The sequence below is a fragment of the Nomascus leucogenys genome, chromosome 13 (assembly GCF_006542625.1).
Source record: "Nomascus leucogenys isolate Asia chromosome 13, Asia_NLE_v1, whole genome shotgun sequence".
Classification (NCBI taxonomy): Eukaryota; Metazoa; Chordata; class Mammalia; order Primates; family Hylobatidae; genus Nomascus; species Nomascus leucogenys.
Genome location: NC_044393.1, coordinates 61,246,595 through 61,273,148, shown reverse-complemented (window position 1 = coordinate 61,273,148; position 26,554 = coordinate 61,246,595). Strand labels below are relative to the sequence as shown.

General features: G+C 40.3%; 2 protein-coding genes across 5 annotated transcripts in view; one reads left to right on the top strand and one right to left on the bottom strand.

Moving 5' to 3' along the window:
* Window positions 1–14,162, bottom strand: part of ZNF277 (zinc finger protein 277) — a 138,687-nt gene extending 124,525 nt beyond the window's left edge. The window contains exon 1 of one of the 2 annotated variants that reach the window (XM_030825965.1): window positions 13,939–14,162. In XM_030825965.1, the coding sequence (XP_030681825.1) occupies window positions 13,939–14,029 (91 nt within the window). In that variant the 5' untranslated portion in view covers window positions 14,030–14,162. The remainder of the gene's footprint in view (window positions 1–13,938) is intronic. The other variant, XM_030825966.1, reaches the window with a different exon arrangement.
* A 167-nt stretch (window positions 14,163–14,329) lies between these two features.
* The window catches only part of DOCK4 (dedicator of cytokinesis 4), a 470,104-nt gene continuing 457,879 nt past the window's right edge, over window positions 14,330–26,554 (top strand). For all 3 annotated transcript variants that reach the window (XM_030826426.1, XM_030826424.1, XM_030826425.1), the window contains exon 1: window positions 14,330–14,654. In XM_030826426.1, the coding sequence (XP_030682286.1) occupies window positions 14,618–14,654 (37 nt within the window). In that variant the 5' untranslated portion in view covers window positions 14,330–14,617. The remainder of the gene's footprint in view (window positions 14,655–26,554) is intronic.

The following is a 26,554-nucleotide window of genomic DNA, read 5'->3' as shown; positions in this document are numbered from 1 at the left end:
CTCTTTACTACCTGATTGGTCGGGTGTGAGCTAAGTTGCAAGCCCCATGTTTAAAGGTGGATGCGGTCACCTTCCCAGCTAGGCTTAGGGATTCTCAGTCGGCCTAGGAAATCCAGCTAGTCCTGTCTCTGAATAAGGCCTTGCTAACATACTCAGCAGTGAAAAGTTAAAAGCTTTTTCTCTAAAATAGGGAACAAGACAAGGGTGCCCATGCTCACCACCTCTACTCACCACAGTATTGAAGCCCTAGCCAGAACAGTTAGACAAGGATAAGCCATCAAAATCAAATGTTAAATTTTTTTGTGTGTACAAACAACATACTCTTATATACAGAAAACCCTAAAGACTCTACCAAAAAACTGTTAGAACTGATAAACGAATTCAGTAAAGTTGCAGGATACAAAATCAACAGGCAAAAATCATTAGCATTTCTATACACTAACATACGAATTGAAAAAGAAATACCATTTACAATCGTGCCAAAAAAAAAATACTTAGGAATAATTAACTAAAGAGTTGTAAGAACTGTACAGGGAAAACTATAAAACATTGATGAGAGAAATTGAAGAGGAAAACAAACAAATGGAAAGATATGCCATGCTTATGGATTAGAAGAATATTAAAATGTCCACAGTACTCAAAATGATCTACAGATTCAATGCAATCTCTAATAAAATTTCAATGACATTTCTCACAGAAACAGAATAAACAATCCTAAAATTCATATGGAACCACAGAAGACCAGGAATAGCCAAAGCAATGTTGAGCAAAAAGAACAAAACTGGAGGCATCACTCTACCTGATCTCAAAATCTACTACCAAACTGTAGTAATCTAAACAGCATAGCAGCTGGGTTTGGTGGGTTACACCTGTAATCTCAACACTTTGAGAGGCCAAGGCAGGAGGATTGCTTGAGGATTGCTTGGAGACCAGACTGGGCTAACATAGTGAGACCTCCCTCTACAAAAAATTTTAAAAATTAGCCAGGTGTGATGGTGCACACCTGTAATCCCAGCTACTCAGGAGGCTGAGGTGGGAGGATTGCTTGAGCCCAATAGCTCAAGGCTGCAGTGAGCTGTGATTGTGCCACGGCGCTCTAGCCTGGGAGACAGAGCACTCTAGCCTGAGCAATAGAGTGAGACTCTATCTCAAAATGAAAACAAAATCCAAAAATCCAGGTACTGGTATAAAAATAGACACATGGACCAATGAAACAGAACAGAGAACCCAGAAATTAATCTGTGCATTTATGGTCAACTGATCTTTGATAAGGGTGCCAAGAATACATAATGGGGGAAAGGACAATCTCTTCAATAAATGGTGTAAGGAAAACTGGATATCCACATAAAGAAGAATGAAATTGAACCCTTATTTCACCTCCTATATAACAATCAACTCAAAGTAGATTAAAGGCTTCAACCTAAGACCTGAAACTGTAAAAATCCTAGAAGAAAAAATAGGGTAAAAGTTTCTTGACATTAGTCTGGCCAAAGATTTTTTGTACATGACCCCAAAAGCACAGGCAACTAAAGGAAAAAGCTAACAGGTATATGAAGAAATACTCAACGTCACTAATCATTAGAGAAATGCATATTAAAATCAGAAAGAGATATCCCCTGTTAGGATGGTTATTATCAAAAAGACAAGAGATAAGCATTGGAGAGAGTGTGGAGAAAAGGCAACTCTGTACACTGTTGGTGGGAATGTAAAGTAATATAGCCATTATGGAAAACAGCATGGAGGTTCCTCAAAAAATTAAACATAGAATTACCATATGATCCAATGAATCTACTTCTGGGTACATATCTGAAGGAAATGAAATCAGTGTGCCTATGAGATATCTGCACTCCCATGTTCATTGCAGCATTATTCACAATAGCCAAGATGAAGAACCAAGCTAAGTGTCCATCAATGGATGAACAGATAAAGAAAATGTGGTGCATATATATACACAATACAGTCTCATTCAGCCTTACGAAAGAAGGAAATCCTGCCATTTGTGATAACATGAATAAACCTGGAGAATGTGAAGTTAAATAAGACAGACAGAAAAAGATACATACTGCGCGATCTCATTTGTATGTGAAATCTAAAATGGTCACATTCATAGAAGCAGAGAGTACAATGAATGATAGGTACCAGGGGCTGGTGGGAGGGGAAGATTGGAGAGATGTTGGTGGAAAGATACAAAATTTCAGTCAGGAAAAAGTTCAGGAGATCTGCCGTACAACAGGGTAACTATTACTAATAACACTGTACTGTATACTTGAAATTGCTATGAGTAAATCTTAAATGTTCTCGCCACAAAAAATGATAAGTATGCAAGGTTAATTAGCTTATTTTAGCCGTTCCACAGTGTATATTAATACATACATCAAAACATCATGCTGTACATAATACATACTTTTAGTTGTCAATTAAAAAATTCTAAAATACAAAACAAAAAACAACGGCAAGTTACTGAAGTCTAGTGTGGTTCTTCATTAACTCTTGCTTTAGCAAGGACTCCTGACTTAACTTTCCCCCTCCAGTACATTGTTACCTGATTAAACTTTGATCTTGTCATTCCTTTTCTTCCAAGTTTCAAGACCCAATAAGTTCATTTTGCCCACTGCCCAGAGTCGATTTATCAAGACAGGGGAACTGAAATGGAGAAGAGTTAAATTCATGCACAGCCAGCTGTACAGGAGACTGGAGTTTTATTATTACTCAAATCAATCTCCCCAAATGGGGATCGGAATTTTTAAGGATAATTTGTTGGATAGAGAATCGGAAAGTGGTAAGAGCTGATTGGTCAGGTCAGAGATGAAATCATAGGGAGTCAAACTTGTCTTCTTGCGCTAAGTCAGTTTCTGGGTGGCGGCCACAAGACCGGATGAGCCAGTTTATTGACACGGTGGTCCCAGCTGACCCACTGAGTGCAGGGTCTGGAAAATATCTCAAGCACTAATCTTAGGTTTTACAATAGTGATGATATTCCTAGGAACAACTGAGGAGGTTTAGAACCTTGTGGCCTCTAGCTGCATGACTACTAAACCATAATTTTTAATCTGGTGGTTAATTTAGTTAGTCCTGCAAAAGGCAGTCTACTCGCCAGGCAAGAAGGGGGTTTGTTTTGGGAAAGGGCTGTTATCTCTTTGTTTCCAAGTTAAACTATGAACTAAGCTCCTCCCAAAGTTAGTTCAGCCCACATCCAGGAATGAACACCGGCAGCTTGGAGGTTAGAAGCAAGATAGAGTCGGTTAGGTCAGATGTCTCTCACTGCAATAATTTTCCGCTATAATTTTTGCAAAGGCAGTTTCAGTCTGCATAATCAAGTTCTAACATCTGAGACAGTATGATCTACTTTCAATTTACATTTCCAGACTTCTTTTCCATTGCTGCCATTTACTTATCATTTTCTCTAGGCAAAATGAATTGACTTGATACTTGTTGTATATGCCCTTAGTTTTTCTATTGCTCCCTCCCTTTGTGTAGGCCTATAACACTTTTTCCTTGTTTCTGTATGTCCAAATATTATTAAACTTCAAGGCCCAGTGCCACCTGTTGGGAATAATCTCTTTTTTGCATAACTCTATCTATATTGCTCTAATGTTCCCTAACACTTTCTACCTTGTAATATGTACTTCTTATATCCTCCCTATTAGGTCATAAGATCCTTGACGGCAAGACCAATGTTATTCTCATTTTTATATTCTACAGCATTCAGAATAAAGAAGTTTGCACATAGCAGATGCTAAATAAAATTTTTGAATGAATGAAACCTCAGTTCTATCAATAGCTCTTTCAGATTTGCACTGTTTATTACAAATGGAAAGGAGACTGAGATATGATGCATCCTAATAATCAATCCATATTGTCTCAGAGTAAAGGATCCCAGAAGACATCTACTGCAGTGGTTCTCAGCCAATTTTCTAACCTGATACACCTGATCAATGACACACACATGTGCAACTAATTCTTCAGGCCATATCCAGATTTTTCTTTTTCTTTTTACAGATGCTAGGATTGAATTATGTCGGCTCCCGAGCTGTAAACCTACCTCCTCTTTCTTTTACTGATACTGGAAGATGGAGTTGAAAGGATGCTAACATAATCTCACTCCCTCATTTACAAACCAGGAAATCTTAACCAGGAGTGCTAATGACTTCTCTAAAATCACAGTCAGTTGGAAGGAGAAGTGGGATTAAAATCCTAGCGCTTTATGAGGCTGAGGTGGGTGGATCACTGAGCTCAGAAATTCGAGACCAGCCTTGGCAACATGGTGAAACCTCACCTCTACAAAAAATACAAAAATTAGCCGTGCATGGTGGCACACACCTATAGTACCAGCTACTCAGGAGACTGAGGTGGGAGGATGGCTTGAGCCCGGGAAGCAGAGGTTGTAGTGAGCTGAGATCATGCCACTGCACTCCAGCCTGGGCAAAAGAGTGAGACCCTGTCTAAAAAACAAAAAACAAACAAACAACAAACAAAAAAAAACCTAGTTATTCTGATTCCTTGTCCAGTGAGCTTTTTGCAAAGCTGTACTGTCTATGACCACTGCTGCTGGAAAAATAACTCAATGTCCCAGTACATTATTAGCATTACTTTCCTTTGTGAGTGGGTGCATATTTAAAAAGCATTCAAAAGTCATACATAAACTGGTTTGAAAGAAATTCAAATAAGCCTGCAGACTCTCACCTTCCTTTCCTTCCCCTCACCTCCTTCATTTGAGAAAATCAGTTGTACAGTGCCTTGGCAAAGACAGCTTGATTGATGTTATGTTACAGTTCAGCAACAGTTCCTGCTATTAATTGCTTTATAATGGTAATTATGATTAGCGGGTACAGGATATTTTCTTTTCTAATTGGCTATTACTGGTGAATAGCAGCTTATTACATAAAAGAAGACTGTGTTAAATAACCACAATTACAATTCTGAGATCTTTACTAGTAAAAAAACAAATCTCTCTATTTGGATAAAGATACTAAAAAAAGGTTTTTAAAGGCAGGGCCTCTGTGATTACTTGTAGGGAGGGGAGAGTTCTTTCAGTTAAGAAAAAAACATGAAATGAGGACAGTATTAAAGAAACAAGGAGGCAAAACAAGAATTTCCTTTCTTTTAAAAGTAAACACATGTAAAAGCTTTACTATGCTCAGTGCCTCTGGCAAGGCATGCATATCACAGATTCAAATGTATCCACTTCATCCCACAGTGCTATATGGAACTAGAAGAGACTCTCTTACTAGCTCCAGTGAGACAGGGATGCAGAGTCCACCAACTACACTGAGATGTCCACATGGATAAGGCTAGGGGTTCTTCATTTGTATCCCATATAGAACCCAGCATGGGGCTGATTCACAGTTGCCAAACACCACCAAATGCCATCACAACATGACACTGTCCCAGAGGATGAGGTTAAAGGTATATTTAACAGTTTCTGTCCTTACAGAGTTTATATATTGTATAATGTGGGATTTGTCTTGATTCCAGCTTTAATGTTCTTTGATTAGTTTGTAATCATTTTAAAGTTACATCCAAGCTTTTGTAGTAGTAGTAGCAGTAGCAGCAGCAGCAGCAACAGCCATGATAGTAATAAGTAGGTCCTATTACTTGCTCAGGGTCATACAGCTTTTAGCTGACAGCTCCTTTTGATTCCAGTTTATCCAAGTCTAAAGCTTGGGCTTGTACCCGCTACTGCCTCTTGAGACAGACCTTTATCAGTAGCATCATTTGTCCCTATATTTCCATAGTGCCTCAAGATTCATAGAGTGCTTTAACATACTCTGCCCTCACCATACCTCTGAATAATATCAACATCATTTTTTTTTTCCTGATGAAACTGAGGCTCAGAGAGGTTAAACGATTTTCCCCAAGTTCACATTGCTAAAAAGCTACAAATTCAGATGCAGAATCCAGGTCTTCTGACTCCTATTCCAATTTTTCCTTCTACATATTTTACTGATTCAATATTGTACATTGATTATTTTAAATATGCTACTTATGGAGAAAGCTTAATAGTATCCCACATTATCCTATAAAATTTTAAATATTTTACCACTTGTCAATTGTTGACTCCCTCTTTTCCATCCTCCCTTCACCCCATGAAGCAAAGGTTTAAATCCTGTTTAGCTCTAGAAAACTTTACTTGGTTCCTACAGCCAAAGATATCATTCAACCCCAGCTGCCTATGTTGCAAATAAATGCCACTAGTCACAAAGATGATCAGTGAGATGTAAAGAAAAACAGAAGACTGATCAGTCAAATCTATCACCACTTCTGAAAAAAGCTGCCCTGCTCACCTTTGGGTCAAGTAGGTCAGTAGAACATACTTGTTTCAGCATGAGGTGGCAAGTCTTTAAGGTACTGTCAATGAAATGCCAACTCATTCAGAGTCTGATAAGTTTATCAAATAAGTCAAAACTGAACCCTAATTTTGTGGCAAAGTTCTGTAAGAAGAGGTAATAGAAACATTTAAAGATTTAATCACTGGAGATAGCATTTTATGCACATGGCTTGTTTCTATATACTTGTGATTTATATTTAGAAGAGAGTATGATTTCTATTATATGAATCTGATCAACATCCTCTTTACAGTTTTTCCAGATGGAAGTGTATGAGTGTGTGTTGTAAAGGGCAGCACTATTCTTTTCCACGAATGGAAGGTCAAGGTCAACACAATAAGTGTATGTAATTCGGTATCTGACCCATCAAATCCCTCAATAATAACCTGCTCTTCAAGTGCAGAAGACATATTAAAATCACTTGTATCACTTCTGGCACATATGCCAAAGATGTGCCTATACCTATGACTGAAATAACAGTCACAATTGAAGACCAGACTATTATATCATCTCACCTAATCATTTCCACATCCCAGCAATATAGATACAGTATTACTCATTTTACAGAAGAGAAACTGAAGTTCAGAGGTTTACTAGAATCTCATCCTAAGTTGGCCTGATTTTAAAATCTTTTCACTATTCCATACTGCCTTTCTATGGTAACATTGGCTTTAGAGCATATTTATGTGTAAGAAAAGTCTGTTTCAGACCTCATTCAATGGAATTTAGTTACTATGAGACATCATTACAACCGTGCATAGGATAAAAGTCTTTTTTCAGTTATTGTGTGACTTTGGGCAAGCTACTCTTTTCATCAGTTTCCTCATTTGTACATAAAAAGCATAATATGACTACCTAGGGGTTGCTGTGAAGATGAAATGAGATAATACCTATAAAAGCATTTGAAACAGTACCTGGCACAGTTAGTGCTCAAAAAAATGTTAGCTATCATACACATCATCATTATTATAATATCCCTTTTAATAAGAGCTCTTCTCTAAATATCCTACAAGTTGGGTCCCACTGATTTGTCATAGGAAAATAAAAGAACACTTTAAATAACGCCTCTTCAGAACCTTATACAAAATGTATTAGTCCATTTTCATGCTGCTGATAAATACCCAAGACTGGGCAATTTACAAAATTTTAATTGGACTTAGAGTTTCACATGGCTGGGGAAGCCTTACAATCATGGTGGAAGGCAAGGAAGAGCAAGTCATGTCTCACATGGATGGCAGCAGAGAGAGCTTGTGCAGGAAAACTCCTCTATTTAAAACCATCAGATCTCATGAGACTTATTCACTATCATGAGAACAGCACGGGAAAGACCTGCCCCTATGATTCAATTATCTCCCACCAGGTCCCTCCCACAACACATGGGAATTCAAGATGAGATTAGGGTGGGGACACAGCCAAACCATATCACCAAACAAGACCTACAAGAGTAGTTTCTATAATTCTTATCTTCTCTGACATCCCACGGCCTATACCTTGTGAGGCAATCCCAGTATACAATGTTACTTGAGTTTCTTGATGACTTTGAGTGTCAGTGCGTGTGTGGGGGTGGGGAGCTGGGTGTGAGTAGAGTAGCACTGTATAGAAAGTGAGAGAGGATACAGAAGATAATATAAAGGCTTGCAGAGCACATAGTTATAATACTAGTATGTAGCACCGACAGACACTCTGACAACTCCCAAATTCCAGGAAAGCATTGACAGCATAAGCAGTTACCACCAACACATTCCTAAGCTTCCCCAGGGTTACTCCACAATTTAGATTGCTTCCTAAGTGAATACAGTATCAAAGAGCAGGCAGTTCTTGATAGGCATATCTTTATAATTGGGCATACCTTTATAATGAAAGCAACTAATACTTACTGAAGTCCGACTTTACAACAGGAAATATGCCGGGCTTTCATAAATATATAAATATGAAATAATCACAATAACCGTAAGACAGGTATTATACAGACATTTTCATAAATGTGGCAGCACATATGATAAACCTATGTTACACAGCTTTTAAATGTCAGAATTGGAATTTAAATACAGTTTTGTCAAAATAAGGTCTAGTCCTCTTTGCCAGGTCAAATATATGAGACTGGACTTCATGGTTTATAGAAACAGAATGACAGCCTGTAGAAAATTGGTAACAGCCATATAGATGATGACAGACAGAAATCAAGGTCCATGTGGTAGGTCATTCAGTTACAGGCTTAAAGTTATAAAGGCCAGATCTAAATTATTCTTTTAAAAAATGTAATTATTATTTAAACAACATTAAAACTTCATTTTAAAAAACTGAAAAACTATCCTTAAATGCTAACTATGATCACCTTGACAGAATATCATCTTTCTGATATTTTGCATTTTAGTTGGTAGGCATACCTTTCACAAGCATAAAACATCTATTCAGTTTTTTATTCTATTTCAGTTCCTCTGCTCAAAATAGTCGCCAATCTAAATGCCTTGAATAAATTTCAAGCATATTCTAACATTAGACTGTTATACAATGTTTACTGTATACAGCTTTGATAAACACTGGATGTACAAAAGTGAAATAAGACAACTCTTGACCTCAAGAAGTTCACTGTCCACTGGGGTAGACAAAGTTGCCAAAAAATAACTACAGTGTGACATGGTAAGTGGGTAATGGAGATATGGGAAAGGAAGCAGGTGACTGAAGATGAGGCTAGACAAGTAGATTAGAATCTTAAATGCCACACAGAGAGTTTGGACCTAATTATACATGTAGCAGAATTACACTGAAGATTTCAAGTGGAGATCCATGAATATATTTGTTTTACAATGTGGATTAAAGGAGGTAAAGTCAAGAGTCAGCAAGATCAACAGGAAGGCTTTGCAATCGTCCAGGCTAGAATTCCATTCTGGTCAAACATTTATTAAATATTAACAATGCGCCAAGAACAGAATCAGGCTGACAAACACACATACGACTGGTTCTCAAGAGCACTTTCTGGGGTATGGGAGATGCAGGTAGGTAATTCAGCAGTAATGGTGAGGGTTAGTAATGGAATTAGTATAGTGGCTGTAGCAAAGAATAGAGGCAACAGGTTCAAAATAAGGCACAGAAAAATAAAGCTTGCTAACTGATCAAATTCAGTACCTGAGGGTGAGTTAGGAATCAAGGATGCTTCCTAGGTTTCTAGCTTAGACTAGATGCCATTTATTGAAACAGGAAATACAAGAATGAGGAGTTTACATCACCTGCTACCCTTCCCCCTTTCTTCCAGAGACATCACACATGAGATAGTAAGTTCTCTAGAAGAAAAACATTACCAAAATCATCAGATAATAAGGTCTCCAGAATCCAAGCATTAGCAAAATCATCAACTACTAAACATGTATTCGGAGGGAAAAAAGTTGACTTTGACAGAATATTACAATATGGAGATACAGATTAATACTCAGAAGAAATAGCCTCAGTCACAAAAGCCTCCTAAATGTATTATTATTAAATTGTGCTACCTTGCTTGCTTTTAACTAAAAATAGCAAAAGAACAAATGCCAATGACACCGGGTGAGGGATGCTGAATCTATTTATTATCTTTTCTTAATTTTAGGAGACAAATTGAAACCCTGGTTACTGTTCAAATGTATGTAAAGCAGTGTCCTTTAACCCTTGACCTAGTGGGCCGGGCGCAGTAGCTCACGCCTGTAATACCAGTACTTCGGGGGGCCGAGGCGGGTGGATCACCTGTGGTCAGGAGTTCGAGACCAGCCTGCCTACATGGCGAAACCCTGTCTCTACTAAAAATATAAAAATTAGCTGGGCATGGTGGCACACACCCGTATTCCCAGCTACTCAGGAGGCTGTGGCAGGAGAATCACTTGAACCCAGGAGGCGGAGGTTGCAGTGAGCCGAGATCGTGCCACTCCACTCCAGCTTGGGTTACAGAGCAGGACTCTGTCTCAAACCAAACCAAACCAAACCAAACCAAACCAAACCAAACCAAACCAAACCAAACAAAAACACCAAAAAACAAAAATGAAAAAAAGCACAAAAAATCCTTGACCTCGTCAATTTGGGGACCTTCTTGGAGAAGGATGGAGCCACAGAAGTCTGGCAACACAATGGACTCAGTGAAAGTGTTGCACCTGCCTGCACCCCACCCACTGACTCACTCTAGCAGAGATTTTGAGGAATTGCAAGGATTTCTATAAAAAGTCTTCCTAGGCCTCGCTGTCCCGGGGTATTATACACACAGACTAACATTTTAATCAGAGCAAGAAGAAAATCTCTTAAAAGAAGCAGTTTTCAAGAAGTCAGAAAGGTATATGTTTTTTTTAAATTTATTTTTATTATACTTTAAGTTCTAGGGTACATGTGCACAACGTGCAGGTTTGTTACATATATATACATGTACCATGTTGGTTTGCTGCACCCATTAACTCATCATTTACATTAGGTATTTCCCCTAATGCTATCCCTCCCCCATCCCCCAACCCCACGACAGGCTCCGGTGTGTGATGTTCCCCACCCTGTGTCCAAGTGTTCTCATTGTTCAATTCCCACCTATGAGTGAGAACATGCGGTGTTTGGTTTTCTGTCCTTGCGATAGTTTGCTCAGAATGATGGTTTTCAGCTTCATCCATGTCCCTACAAAGGACATGAACTCATTCAAAAAGGTGTATGATTTTTACAGAGAAAGACATACTTGATAACCTAAATGACTGCCTAACAAAAAATATACTTTTAATATAAATATTTACACCTAAAATTTATATCACGCTTTGTTGGCTTTGAAAAGATTTTGGAAAAAGTAACAGAATGATACATCAGTTATTAGGCAGAATTTTTAATGACAAGTTTATCTTATAAAAACGACATTAAAAATCAACCATTAATTTCTCCTATTGACTGCTACAAGTCAATGAGAATACTGGATAGTTCTCCCCCAGGGTGAGACATTTTTTTATGTTATAGATACTGCAAATTCACTACTACTCAACACTTTTATTGAAAACAAACTGGAACCAAAAACTAAGCTTTCATCAGTTACTTAATTCAATCTACTAGTCATTGAAACATTGGTCCTGGATTATTTCCTCAAAGTTTGTGACAATATGGGGGAAAGAACACTCATATACTTACAGGTGGCAATGTATGCTGAATATATTTTAAGAGGAAAGTCTGGCATCTGTCAAAATTTTAAAATTGCATAATCTTTGATCCAGCAATTTTCCCCCAAAATATACAACCAGTGGGCAAGAATATATGTACATAAAGCTGTTCATTGCAACATTACTTACTGAAAAACTAAAGTCACACTATATGTTCATTTATAAGGGAATGGCTAAAGCATGGTACATTCATATTTTGGAATACGATGGGCACAGTCCTTAAAAAAAAAGGAAACAAATGTACTGACGTGGAAGGGTTTCTATGATAGACTGCTGAAAGAAAAAAGAAGGTTGCAGATCTTTTAGTTTATATAGATTTATCCCTTTTTATTATAAAAATCAAATCATAGGCCTGGCGTGGTGGCTCACGCCTGTAATCCCAGCACTTTGGGAGACCGAGACAGGCAGATCATGAGGTCAGCAGATCGAGACCATCCTGGCTAACATGGTGAAACCCCGTCTCTACTAAAAATACAAAAAATTAGCTGGGCGTGGTGGCGGGCGCCTGTAGTCCCAGCTACTCGGGAGGCTGAGGCAGGAGAATGGCGTGAACCCGGGAGGCGGAGCTTGCAGTGAGCCGACATCGCGCCACTGCACTCCAGCCTGGTTGACAGAGCGAGACTCCATCTCAAAAAAAAAAAAAAAAACAAATCATATAGATGTGTGTCATATAAGAATACGTTGATTTAACAGAATACGGGTTGTAGGATTAAAAAAAAAAAGAATATGTTGGAAAGAATATGTACCAAACTCTTATCACTTAATACTCGGGGAGTGGTACTGTGAGGTGAAGGAATTTTCATTTTTTTTACTTCATACACTTCTGAATGGTTTGAAGTGCTTTTAAAAACTTTTAAACTTGTAAAATCTAAAAATAAATATTTTTAAATATTTTACATTTTTGAAAGGCATATCCTTTTTTTTTTGTTTTTGTTTTTGATACAGAGTCTTGCTCTGTCTCCCAGGCTGGAGTGCAGTGGTGGATCACGGCTCACCGCAACCTCCGCCTCCCGGGTTCAAGCGATTCTCCTGCCTCAGCCTCCCGAGTAGCTGGGACTACAGGCATCCGCCACCACGCCCGGCTAATTTTTGTATTTTTAGTAGAGACGGGGTTTCACCATATTGGCCAGACCTTGTGATCCGCTCACCTCGGCCTCCCAAAGTGCTGGTATTACGGGCGTGAGCCATCGTTTCTGGCCATTTTTTAAAATAAGTTAGACTGTGAGATAAATTCACCAAAGAGTGTATGTTTAGATCTTAAACTGGTAGCCCTCTGGAACTTTGAGAATCTGGGAAACTGTAATCGTCTGTTACCATCAGATAGCCCAATATATAACCAACCCAAAAATAAAGGATTAGGGTGTTAAACTCAATATTTAACTCAGGAGACTACCAAAGATTTGTTTGGTAGAGGTACTAAAATAATTTCAGAGTATGGAGTTCCACTGTTGGGAAATGGGAAAAACTGCAATTCATCTCTGTGCCGCTGAGGTAAACATTTAAGATGCTATCAATTTAACTGTGAAAGCAAAAACAAATAAACCGAAAAACAAAGTCTCAACAGTCTGAGAACTATATTTAAGCCCCAAATCATGTTCATCAGAAAAAGACAACTTGTGCTAAATTACACATCAAGACAAAAATGGGGTGGGGGGAATGGGGGAGGGATAGACCAAAGGTAAAAGAGTCCTAAACACAATCCACCTGCAGCTTTCAAAATTTGGTTTTTTATTCCTACAGTGGATCACAGGACAACTTGAAAGTCAGGTACAGCCAAAGTTGTGATGATTTTCAAAACCCTTTTCAAATGTTCTTTGAAGCCACCAGTGCAAATTATCTATCACTTTCCTTTTCTTTCTCTAAGGACCCAGAGACTGGGAAGATCTCTCAGGCTCCACATACAAATCTGGAGAACACCCAGAGCAGTTAATCATCTACAGAGAGATTGTGAGATACACACACTTTCCCTTCAGAGGTCACTTCGGCCACAAACTGGGCAAATCTGTAGAGTGGAGAGCAGTGACCACCAGTCTGCGACTGGAAATTCTTCGGAAGCTAAATAAAACACATCTGTGAGGTCAAGCCAAGCAAACCGAGGGAGTGTACTGGTGAGGAGAAAGAGCTGCTAATCCCAAAGTTACAAACACGCGCGCGCGAACCAGACCTGAACCAAACACAGCAGCTAGCGCAAAACTGGGAGCTCCAAACCAGAAGACAAACGCTCAGGGAGCTTCACCGGCGGAGGGAAAGGCCATTTCCTGGCATTCTCTGCGCCATCCCCGCGCAGCCCCAACCAAGTAGCCGCCCCCGGCTCCAACCCATCCCGCTGGGCCACCACCCGTGGGGCCCAATTGAACCCAGGTGGCCCAGAGCTGAACGGCTCCTAGGGTCAGACCAGAGGTCCGTTGCACTCCCAGTCATAGAGAAAGGAAGACACATCAGCCGCGCCTCCGGGGCACCGTACTCACCCCCATAACCTACACCCCCGACTGTGCTGCAGCTCCCATCACGGTCTTCCTGCATTCGGGCGACAGCCCCCTGGGTCTTGGAAGCAGCCATTACCCGGCAGAGAAGAAAAGGGAGGGCCGCGGGGCGGGGCGGAGGCGGGGCGGGGGGGGGTGGCACCAATAGAAACGCTACTGGAGGCGAACTCCCCGTCGACGTGATGTTTTCTCCACACCTACGCCACGCTCTGGACCAATAGGACGTAATGAGTAAAACTGAATCCCCGCCTCGAACCACAATTGCCGCGCCCACTTCCGGGATGGGAAGGCCCAGAACTACAATTCCCAGCGTGCTGCGGGGCCCTGAGACGGGAGGGCTGGACTAGGCGCTAGCGGGCGGGGGTGAGCCGGAGAGTCCCCCGGCGTGTTCGCTTAGTTCAGTGAATCAGAACAATGACTGCGCCGCCGGGTCCCCGGGAGCGCGTCGGAGGACTGTGAGCAGCCGCCGCCAGGAGAGCTGCGGGCGGCGCAGTGTCAACGCTGGGCTCGGGAACCTCCAGCACAGATCCTGCCCAGCGCCCGCAGCCCGCGCGAAGCCGCCGGGCTCCGGCACTGCAGCGCTGCTCGGGGACTGTGCATTGTTGTGAGCCGGAGAAGGGGCGCGGGGATTACAAAGCCTGAAGACCCGGGAGCCCCTTTAGCCATGTGGATACCTACGGAGCACGAGAAATACGGCGTGGGTAAGTCTCCGCGGGGCGAACTTTTATTCTGCTCTGGCCCGAGCGAGTGCGCATTTCTCGTCCTTGCCCCCGCGCCCCTATCGCTCCGCCCGGTTGAAAATGCCTAATCCTGGCATCGCGCAGCGGGTACGGGGCTCTGCCGAGCCAGCTCCAGGCATAGGGCTGCGCACCAGGCTCTCGCCCCGCACCGCCTGCTCGGCGCGCCCCTCACTGGTTCCCCGAGCGCCTGCACAGCTTGGGGTAGCGCGCGGCCGGCCCGCTCGTTTCGGGCTCTGCCTGCGGAGTTTGGAGTGGCGACTGGGCGTGTGTGTGTATGTGTGTGTGCGCGTGTGTATGTGTGTGTCAAGTTGGAAGAGGAGGCGAACGGGGTTTCTCTCCTTCCTTACCCTTCTTCCCTAAAGCGACAGGGAGCTGCAACGGTTCCTCTGCGTGGAGAGGGAGACAACACTCGGGCAGAGAGAACACCCCCAAAAGAGTAGGGAGGCGCAAACCCTTCCCTCTGGCTCGGATCGACGTTCCCGGAGTGTGGAATGTGGCAGGGTCCTGGAGAGAGCCGCTCTGACACGCTGAGCCCTCTCTGACCCTCCTCTCTCCCTGTGATCCCGGGTTTATGGGGTGTGTATGTTGCGGGGCGGGGGCATTGGTAAATTTCAACATCTGCGCCGCTCGGTTCTTTGGTCTTTGGAGGAGAACGGGTATTTCAGCAGTGTTTTTACTGCTGGCCACCCTCTCGACCCCGGGTGAGCGCAGTGGGGGCGGTGTGGCGGTACAGGGCTGCTGAGTGATAATGGGGAGGGGGATCGGAAAGCCTGGTTCTTGGGGGCAGGGAGATAGCTTTTAGGAAAGCGTACCCTGACACTGGCGTTCGGAGAAAAAGGAACAGGATAGCGCTCGCTGTTCTGTGTAAAGGTGAACAACAAAGGACATTAATGTTGACTGATGAATACAGGAGTCTCCCTTCCTTTTCCTCCTCCGATTTCAGGCGGGTTACAGTTCCCGTTTTTGTTGTTTGATTTCAGCTGGGTCGCCCCTTGACAGTTACTCGTTTTAGGGTTGAGACTATTAAGAAGCCAGGCTCTCCCACAAGCCTGCAGCCGGCCAAATGCAATTATAACCTCCCAGAAGGTCTAACAGAGAGAAAGCATTATGGATTTTACTAACACTCTTTATTTCTTATAATGCCCTGTTCTGCCGACTGGTGTACTTTGTGTGTGTGTGTGTGTGTGTGTTTTAAAATTGAGGACAGGTCTAGTGATTTAGATGATGTGTAGATATCTGCTTAGGTTCTAAATTCATTTTCCTGCAATTTAAAAAATCTGGAAAGCCTTCCCGGGGAGTCGTAGTCCGAGGGGATTTTTGTTTTTTTTTCCCCAACTTTGCCTGGGGATAGGACTTTGGGGTCCATTGAAAGGACTGTAGGATTCAACAAAGTCATTCCCACGTTTCACATTAGCTTCCATTCTGGATTGTGACTGATTAGCAAGACAATAGTTTGACCTGAACCCACCTTTGGGAAAGGTTTCCAGCTTTCCGTCCTTCAAAGTGTCAGGGGAGTCTTTGCCAGCCTCTTTACTGGCAAGGAGTAGATGTTAGTAGTTGTTATTTTCCTTCTCCTCACTCTCCTCTTTTTTGGGAGGTAGATTAACCCTTGCTAGGGAAAAGATAGTCCCTTTGCTGGACTGGTGAGGGACCAGAGGGCATTGCCTGCTAAGCGGCTTTAACATTCAGTGCAGGAAGCTCAGATCCATCCAGGCAAAACTGTCCTGCTTGGAGTCGATCCCAGATGTTGCTTTCTTCCAAGTGTTAAATTATACAGATTATGGATGGGATTTATTTTCTTGATTTCTTCACGTGCCAGGTCACAGCTGGGGTGCTGGTATCGATTAGTTCCTCTCTTGCCTTTCTTTACAAGCTGTGGGCAGAGGCTTAAAAACCACTCTGGGATTTCCTGGAATGGCAAACCGGATATTATCAGTCAAATGTTTTGGGCTGCAGCAGACACCTCGGTTTTGGGTGGTTGTGATTTGATTGCAGAGTAGGGGAGGCAGAAGGGTGTGCTCACAATTGAGAAAAAGGTTGAATGAGATGAAGGACGAGAGCCAGAGAGAGGGTCTTTTGCCCCAAATTACTGCTGCTGTTCTCAATATCACATGTGCCAGAACGTTAATTAACCTTTATTATTAATTTTTGAGCATTTGGATTGTGGAATGCTTAGCTGTTTTTTAGAATCCATCTGTTAGGGGTGTGTGTGTGTGTGTGTGTGTGTAGTGAAATTTTTGCTAGGATACTTATGTGTGGACTTTATTTTTCACCATTGAGAGCACTGTTTGTAGCTGCTTATATTGCAAGTTGTTCGTTTTTTCTTTTAACCTTGGTTAATGTTTGTGTTTTTTTCATGTAGTTCTTACAGATGTTAAAGAAAAGATCTTATGGGCACAGATTTTTGTTACCAGGTGTAATAGTAATTTAGTTTCTTCATTCTTTGAAATAAATCAGTCTTTGTAACAGAATATGTGAAGTTTTAGTATAAATTATATATTTCTGTAAAGGTACTTTTTATATACCCTCATGTACGAGATAATTATGCTTTTATATACTTATGATTAAATTTCAAGCAGCATACTGTAAACATGGGTAAAATTACTTAAATTTTATGTCTAATTAAATGTATCGGAGACGGAAATTCTTTTTCATATCTGATATATAGGCACTGTCCCATTTAATGAATGATTAAATTCATTAAAACAACGAATACTCAGTCATAAGTGTTCTGATTTTAGGAAAAGGTATAGTGATGAAGTTATAGTTCTGAGGAACAGGGAACTTTGTCTTTTAGAAAACATGTTAAGAGGCACAGTGATAGGCAATTTCCCTTAGGAGATTCTAGTTAGCTCTTGATTCTGGGCTAGACACTGCTGCCAGCTGTGTAACCTTAGGTAAATCACTTCACCTTTCTGGGTCCCAGCGTCTGGGGCAAGTGTTAACTAAAAGCCTTTCCTAGTACTAATTTTGTAGAGCTCTTCCAACTAGCTGTGTTCCTTGGTTAGAAAAACATCTTCATTGTGTTGAGACTGCTATGACAGAGACACTTTTGTTGTGACATATCTCACTTGGTTTTTAAGTAAGATCAGAGGTAAGCAAACGCTACCTGGCAAGCTGCCAGAACTGAGGTGCTGGTTGCTCTCTTTCTCAATTTGTTTGATTCTCTCTGTCTAGCAGGAGCTCCATGGGCAGTGACTGAAGCATTTTGTTTTTTTGTTTTTTAAATGTATTTTCCTTGACAAATAATAATTATATACTTTTTAAGTTTTTGTTTTTTTTCTTTTTAATTTAGAGACAGGGTTTTGCTCTGTTGCCCAGCCTGGAGTGCAGTGGCTATTCATAGGCGCCATCATAGTGCACTATAGCCTATAGCCTCAAGCTCCTGGTTCATCACCTCAGGCAATACTCCCACCTCAGCCTCCTGAGTAACTGGGATTACTGACATGCACCTTCTCACCCAGCTGTATATATTTATGGTGTACAGTGTGATATTTTGATGTACATTTACAGTTGGAGTGATTAAATCAGGCTAATTAACAAATTACACCTCATATAATTACCATTTTTGTGGTGTCAAAAACATTTAAAATCCATTCTAGCACTTTTGAAATATGCAATGCATTGTTATTTATTGTATCTCCATTCTGTGGATATCACCTCACATCTGTTAGAATGGCTGTATAAAAACAATGAAAGGTAACAAGTATTGGTGAGAGTGCAGAGAAAAGGGAACCCTGTGCACTTGTTAGTGGGAACGTAAATTAATACAGCTGTTATGTAAAACAGCATGGAGGACCTTCAATGAACTAAAAATAGAATTACCATATGATCCGGCAATTCCACTGCTTGGTATATATTCAGAGGAATTGAAATCAGTATGCTGAAGAAATACCTGCTATCCCATGTTCATTGAAGCAGTTCTCAAAATGTCTGAGATATGAAAGCAACCTAAGTGTCCATCATCAGATGAATGGATAAAGAGAATGTCGTATCTATACACAATGGAATATTATATAGTCTTGAAAAGGGGGAAAATCCTGTCATTTTCAGTAATGTGGAGGATATTATAGTAAATGAAGTAAGTGTAAGTCTGGCACAGAAAGGTAAGTACTGCATGATCTTGCTTACATGTGGAATCTAAAGAAGTTTACTTCATAAATATAGAGATTAAAGTGATGGTTGCCAGAGTCTGAGGGAAGAGGGTGGTTGGGGAAAGTGGAGATGATGATCAAAGTGTACAAAGTTTCAGTGAGACAGGGGGAACATGCTTTAGTGGATCTATTGCACAGAATGGTGACTAAAGCATTCTTGATTGCATACTCACCAATTTCCTCAGATTACCTCTACCTCCTGCATGTCCTCATCGGTTAGCACACCTCCCATTCCTCCCCCCGCCCCACCCCGCCTTAAAGTGGTGGGAATTATTCATGGAGAAAGCTAAGACCTTTGCAGATATGTTTTTGCGTTCATTTGTCCAACAGGCTTTTACGCACAGATTCACAGATGAGTCATGGCATCTTCCTGAGCTGAAGGCTGCACCCCTCAAACCTAGCCAGATGTTTTACATGTGTAAGCTTAGTTAAGCTTGACAGGAGAACATGGGCTGGATTGATTGGTGCAGAAAATCCGTGAACCTTATAAGAAACAAAACTCAGAACAAGCTGATCTGAAGTCACAGTGTCATTTAAAAAATAAATTGTATTGTGCGAGTATCACTCAGTCATCACATAAATTCCTGTCTTCTATTTTTCTTGAAGGGGTTTTTGAACTCATCTGGGTAGGAATCATGTTCCTTTTTAAAGCCCCTTCTATGTTGGTGGAAGAAGATGTTCCTTCTCGTATTCATACAGGATAGTTAGGTGTCATTCACCTTAGAAAGGTGCTTTAATGATAGCATATGTGTGTGAGAGAGCATAATAAGGATGTGTTTCCATTACTCTTAGTTTTTTGTAGGTTCTTAGCTAACAGTTTCTTAAAGTGTTTTCTATTAGTGGTCCCATGATGTATCTACGTAGCATGTAAAGCTAAATAATAATATGCTGCTTGGGATTGTTTGTGACATTTAGAACCTGACACAGGATTCTAAACTTTAAGTGGGAATGGAAGAGGAATGATTTATACCTCCCAGTAAAATACCACCGAAGGGCCATACAGACAATGGGATGGCAGCTCATGTTCTTGATCTGGCCTCCTATGGGAATGGCCTATAAAAATGTTCCCCTCTTTTGGTCATTCTCCTAAGTGACAGTTCTTCACAAGGCCCCTGAAGCCACATAGAGATGCTGCCCTTCCTCTATGGTCTTGTTTTTTTTTTTTTTTTTTTTTTTTTAGAGGCTGTTATGGTAGCTAGTACAAGGGAGATTATAAAAATTTCAAGAAATTTAGGGTTTCCTATCTCTAGCTCTATTCTTTTCCAAAAGGAGATAACATTTTCTGAGTTATGTTTGATACAATATGTCTGTGTTTCTATCATAGTGACTTCATGCTGTGAGTATATACATCAGAGGAACATTAAACTCTAATGAAACCCTTCTAAAACGCTGTAACTGTAACACAGTAATACAATGTTTTAGTTAAAAAGTGAAATTATTTTATCTGAGTCTACCCTTTGAAGTTGAATGGTAATTTCTATTTAAGAGATGAGAAAACAGTTTCATAGAGATTAAGTGACTAACTCTAGATTAGTAGCTTTTAATCTTGTTTGACCATTACCCATAAGAAATATAGTTAATTTCCTGACCTAGTATATATATAAATATCCCCCAGTACCACCCCACACACATATAATTGAAACAGCACTTGCTTATACTCTATGTAATGTTTTATTCTTTTTCATTAAAAAAAATGCTCGTCACTAAATTGACTTATTAATGGGTCCTGACCCACAGTTTGAAAAACACTGCTTTAAATGCTACATTTGTGATACCAGAAGGACAGCAACTCACGTCCTACTGGGTTTCTGTGAAGTTCCTTTCATGACATTGGCAAGGAGTTGATGGTGGTGGTGGTGGTTGTCTTTGATAGTCAGATATGTGGGTTTATTTTAACAAAGAATTAAATTATCCTTTTTTCCTTCAATGTAAATCTAAGTCTATCTTCTGTAGTATTTCTTATTAAAGATGGAACAAATATTTAAAGCCATCACATACGTTGCGTAAGTTTTCTCTTTTAGTACTTGTATGTCTTCCTACCAGGACCTTTTTGACAAGGATTACATAATGACCAATATTAGACTCTTCTATATCATGTCCTTCGACAACATTCTCTGGTCACTATAACAGAAGAATAAAGATAATGGGTTTACTGAGGTACTTTGCCAGTTGTAGGTTTACCACTCACTATTCTTTTGTACCTTTTTTTATGTTGCTGATCATTATTAGAAAGACAAGGCAACTTGTATAACTTGTTTTATTAAAAAACTGAACTCTATGCTTACTTGGCTAGATTATATAAGACAAAAAAATAAGGAATTAAAGTTCCCCAAGCCTAGCTTCATTTAAGCAACTTAAACTTACTTAAGGAACAACTCTTGAACTCTTTGGCATTTAAAAAAAATTGTGCTAAGATGACATTGGGTAACTACTAAGTAAATAAAAATCACCAAAAAAGTGGAATGCCTTTGGTAACGTAATTGCAGTAAAACTGATATGCAGTACCCTGAGGAATGTATGGTAATCCCGATGCTTTCGGAAACTTTTATATAACTTTTATTGGAAACTGCAATATAAAATAGCATTTATGGAGCACTTGCTACATGTCAAGCACAGTTCTAAGAGCTTGTCTTATATTGTCATTTAATCCTCATGATACCTCATGAGAGAGGATTCAGTTATCACTCATATTTCACAGGAAATTGAGTCATAGAGGGATTAAGTAACTTGTTTAAGGTCATACTGTAAGTGGTGGAGCTAGGATTGGAACCTAAGTTGTCTTGCATAGAAACTGTTCTCTTAGCCATTATGCCACATTACCTAGTACGACAGTGGTTAGCAGAAGTTTGAATCAGTAATGCCACCCCTTAAAGTTTACGTGACAAAAAAAAAAAGCAACAAAACGTTTTATGCACAGAGTTGTCCCTTGCCGTGTTGTCTGTGAAACAACTTACATGACCATGTAGTCGTTAAATCAGTTTTGGTTATGGGCACATTGGAGCATCAGACAATCACGAAATGAAATATTTTCATAAACAACACTATTTATTTATTTTTATTTTTATTTTTGAGATGGAATCTTGCTCAGTCGCCCAGGCTGGAGTGCAGTGGTGCAATCTCGGCTCACTGCAAGCTCCGCCTCCCGGGTTCATGCCATTCTCCTGCCTCAGCCTCCCGAGTAACTGGGACTACAGGCGCCTGCCACCATGCCCGGCTAATTTTTTGTATTTGTGGTAGAGACGGGGTTTCACAGTGTTAGCCAGGACGGTCTCGATCTACTGACCTTGTGATCCGCCCTTCTCGGCCTCCCAAAGTGCTGGGATTACAGGCGTGAGCCACCGCGCCCGGCCGCTAAACAACACTATTTCAAAAATATATTCCAGGTGTATAGTGTTAAATGACAAAAGAAGAGTAAATATAGACTATGATTAGAGCTACATGAAATGTGTAGCCTATGGAGAAGAGGCAGTCGATGCACAGATAAGAACAATTTTTTTGTTAGAATATATAGATTATCAGTAAATTCTTTTTTTAAAAAAACTTTGGAAATATGAGCAGTATTGAATTTTAAATTAAACATTGTTATTTATGAAGGAAGAGGTGGCATAAAAATGAGTAAAGAGAGGCATTGCAGTAACTGAGGTGAGAGATAAGTCCATGAATCAGGTTAGCAGTCATTGTCATGGTAAAGTGTGGATAGATCTAAGAGATATTTAGGAAATGAAAGCAACAGGTTTGGTCATCAGATATGAGGAGTTAAAGTAAGGAAGAAGTTTAGGATGTTGTCTTAGCTCAGGATACTATAACAAATGTAGACTGGATAGTTTAAACAAAAGAAATTTATTTCTCACAGTTCTGCAGGCTAGGAAGTCCAAGATCAAGGTGTTGGCTGAGTCAGTTCCTGGTGAGAGCCTTCTTCCTGGTTTGCAGGTGGACATCTTCTTGCTGTATCTTCACGTGGGTAGGGGGAAGGGGTCATGGGGAGGAAAGGAAGCAAGCTTTCTCTCATCTCTTCTTATAAAGGCACTAATCCCATCATGAAGGCTCCCCCTCATGGCCTAATTACCTCCCCAAGTCCCCCATCTCCAAATACCATCACACTGAGGATTACAGTTTCAATATGTGAATTTTGGGGGGATATAAACGTGATTTTTAGCAGATGTCTTCCTGTTTTTGGCTTGGATGCCTGGATGAATACAGGTGCCATTCAACAAAAGAACCAATTTTTTTTTTTTTTTCCTGGGCAGGTCAGGCTTATGTAAGATGAAGATTTTTGTTTGGCCACCTTGAGTTTGGGATACCTGCAATTTTTGAGATACCTGCAAAACATTCAGGTGATGAGATCTAGTAGAAAGTGAGTCTGCAGCAAAAAAGAGAAGTTCTGTGCTGAAGAGTGTGATTAAAGATTATTTGGCTTATGAGTGAAGGCTGAAGTAATGGGTTTAAATGAGACTTCGCTAATTGCTTTGACTTTGATTATGTAGTCTGCCTGTTCATTCTAAGTTTTAACATGACAGACCCCAAATTTCAAACAGCAGTCATCTCGAGGCATTTTATTAATATGGGTACAAAGGATTCTCAAGTAACAAATATTAGCTGTCCATTTAGAGTTGGTAGTAAACTACATTTTATGGTCTTTTCTTGCTTCCTTCTAGGGCGTTGCCTGGCTAAGGCATTAGTTATTTCTATGTCTGTGACAGTTTTCTCCCAAACAAATATTTCATGCCAGATTGTGCATGTTTGTGAGACTTCCCAATAAGCATGTTGAAAAACAGAGTGCACGAATAATATTTCAGTGAACAAGATTTATACATCCCTGAAACAGCATTTAAGAACACGCACACATCTAAAAATGGAAAAATGCTTCAATATATAAAGCAGTAGATTTGTACATACAGCTTTTTTTTTTTTTTTTTGGTAAATATATAATACCTCTTAGGAACCACAAGAATTCTTAAAGTTATACTATGGCACTCCTGAAAAATAAGTGATTTAAAGGAAGGAATTCTAGCTTATGATGGCACTAGGTTCCCTTCCCCTCATGTAGGCTCTCCTAACTAATCAGTGAAATAACAATAAATTCACAGAAAGAGGCAAACATTAATAATATTGAAAACTAAGTCTGACAGAAAGTCTGTTGGCAAAATTCACGTGAAATTTCCCTAAGGCAGGTGGAACTGGTTGAAGAAAACCAATGTTTTCTTGGTTTTCAGTGGTACGGCGTGGTGATTATAGTTAATAATAATGTATACTTGAAATTTGCTAAGAGAATAGATTTAAGTATTCTCACCACAGGAAAAAAAGGGAACTGTGTGAGGTGCTAGATATGTTAATTAGTTTGATTGTGGTAATCATTTCACAATGTATGTATATATATTTAAGGTGATATAAACATCAGTTTATACAACTTAAATATATACAATTTGTATTAGTTAACAATACCTCAATAAAGCTGGATTAAAAAGAGGAAAAAACCTATTGGTGGCTTCTTTTGGCTTTCCCTTATTAAACGGAGAGGCCTCAATGACTGGAAAGATGACAGGAAGATCCATTGCCCCTTCCCCACTCTCTGTCACCAGCTTAGAGACCAGGTCAATACATCCAACTTGGAGCACGCCATTTACTGCTGGAAGCATCTGTAATCCTTCTCTTTTCACCCCATCTTTTTAATTCTGTTGAGAGATGACCGCTCAGAAACGAGCGGGACAGGAAGGTGGGTAGGTGGGTGGAAAGAGGTCTATAGAAGATGCCACTTCACCGTTGAGAAGTGTACTGTGGTCTTCATAAGGACAGTGATTTCGGAGTTGCCTTCAAAGTATTGCAATAACAAAGCTTACTAAATAGTGTAGTTTTTCTGGCAGGGTATTGGTGACAGAGAAGGAGGTAGGGGGATAAGAGATGATTTCATCTGAATTGCCCTGAAACCATGGTACATGGTATATAATAACTTACAGCTGGGAACCTGGCTTGGCGCTGTACACATCAACTAGCCTTGAACGCAGATCTGAAAGTAGAATTGAACCCATACTTTTATTTTTAGCTCAGTCCTTCGCATTGTAGAGAGGTTCGAGATCCAGGTTGCCTTAATCAGTGATCACATTTGCATCTCTATGGAAGCGGGAAAGCAACTAAATCTGGACAGGTATCTGTCACTTAGCAATGAACGAAAACATGACTGTTAAGAAAACGGGAGAGTGAGGAAGAGGGGAGAGCATGACATTTACATGGGAGGCTTTTGGAAACTACTAACACATGTGTATCTGTTCTCCTCCCCCATTTGTGTCCCCTCTGAGTGTGCCAGAGAGAGAAGGTTGGTGGGAGGGTGGTTGGTGGGAACCCTTCTGGATATGAAGTTTGAAAGTTTTCCTGGTTGAATTTGCTAACAACTTATCTCCCAAGTTGTGAAACATTTTCCTAAACCGAGAAATTTGCTGTTTATTAGGCTATCAGTTGGACATTAACCAAAAATTTCTCCCTGAAGTCTTTAAGCAGAAACGTGGAGATTTGGTTCTATGTCTTATTTTTTTTTTTTCTCCAAAATGGAATAATCTCATCCATTGTTGGCAACCAGAAGTAGGCAGGTTTGGGAACGTGGGGATGCATGTACATAAGGCAACTGAAAATAGCCCCAACCGAGATCCTGGATGAAACATTATTCACTTCCTGGGGAGAGGAGAGAACCTGTTCTCCATTCTCCTCTGGTAGCCAAAGTTGGTTGAGGAGCTTGTGAAGCTGCCTTGATAACAGGCTCAGGGGTTAGCCAGGGTCTCAAAGAAACAGGAAAACCCAAAACATCAACAGGCAGTTCTATAAAGAATGAAGAGAGAAGAAACCTCTGAGGTTTTCTCCAGTAGTCTGGATGAAAAACATTAAGAATAAGATCTGATTCCTAAAAAATTGCACACATAGTAAAGGTTTGCCCCTTCTCCAGTTTGTTTGCTAGTTTGTTTATTTTTTGAGATGGAGTCTCACTCTGTCACCCAGGCTGGAGTGCAGTGGCACAATTTTGGCTCACTGCAACCTCTGCCTCCCAGGTTCAAGTGATTCTCCTGTCTCAGCCTCCCGAGTAGCTGGGATTATAGGCGCCCACCACTGTGCCCAGCAAAGTTTTGTATTTTTAGTAGAGATGGGGTTTCACCATGTTGGCCAGGCTGGTCTTGAACTCCTGACCTCAGGTGATCTGCCCACCTCGGCCTCCCAAAGGGCTGGAATTACAGGCGTGAGCCACTGCGCCCGGCCTCCAGTTTGTTTTTTTAGGAGAACTATATTTGTATTAATTGTATGTAAAATCTCCTTTAATACTCTCATTCATAGTTATAGAAATTGATTCAGAAGACTAAATATTTATGTTCTTTGCCCCAGGTTAGGCAATATCATATATACACTATGTAGAAATTATTGTAATGAGTTTTAAAATGGGAAAATACTTATCAGAGGTGAAGAATTGGCATACACATTACCTGTAATGTTCTTACAACTAATTGTTATAATTGAGGAGATGGCTTATTTTTAATTTCATACTTTCTAGTAATTTCTTAAATTAGCATGAATTTCTTTTATAATCAGAAAATAATTATGTAAGTTCTTCTATAAGCCGAACATTATTTCCTTTGTGGGCTTTCCTTTCAGGATTAGAGGCTGGACTGGTAGAAGTTGAGTCTGGACAGCCTGAATTTAGTTTGTCATTTATGTGCAGAAAGTACTCTG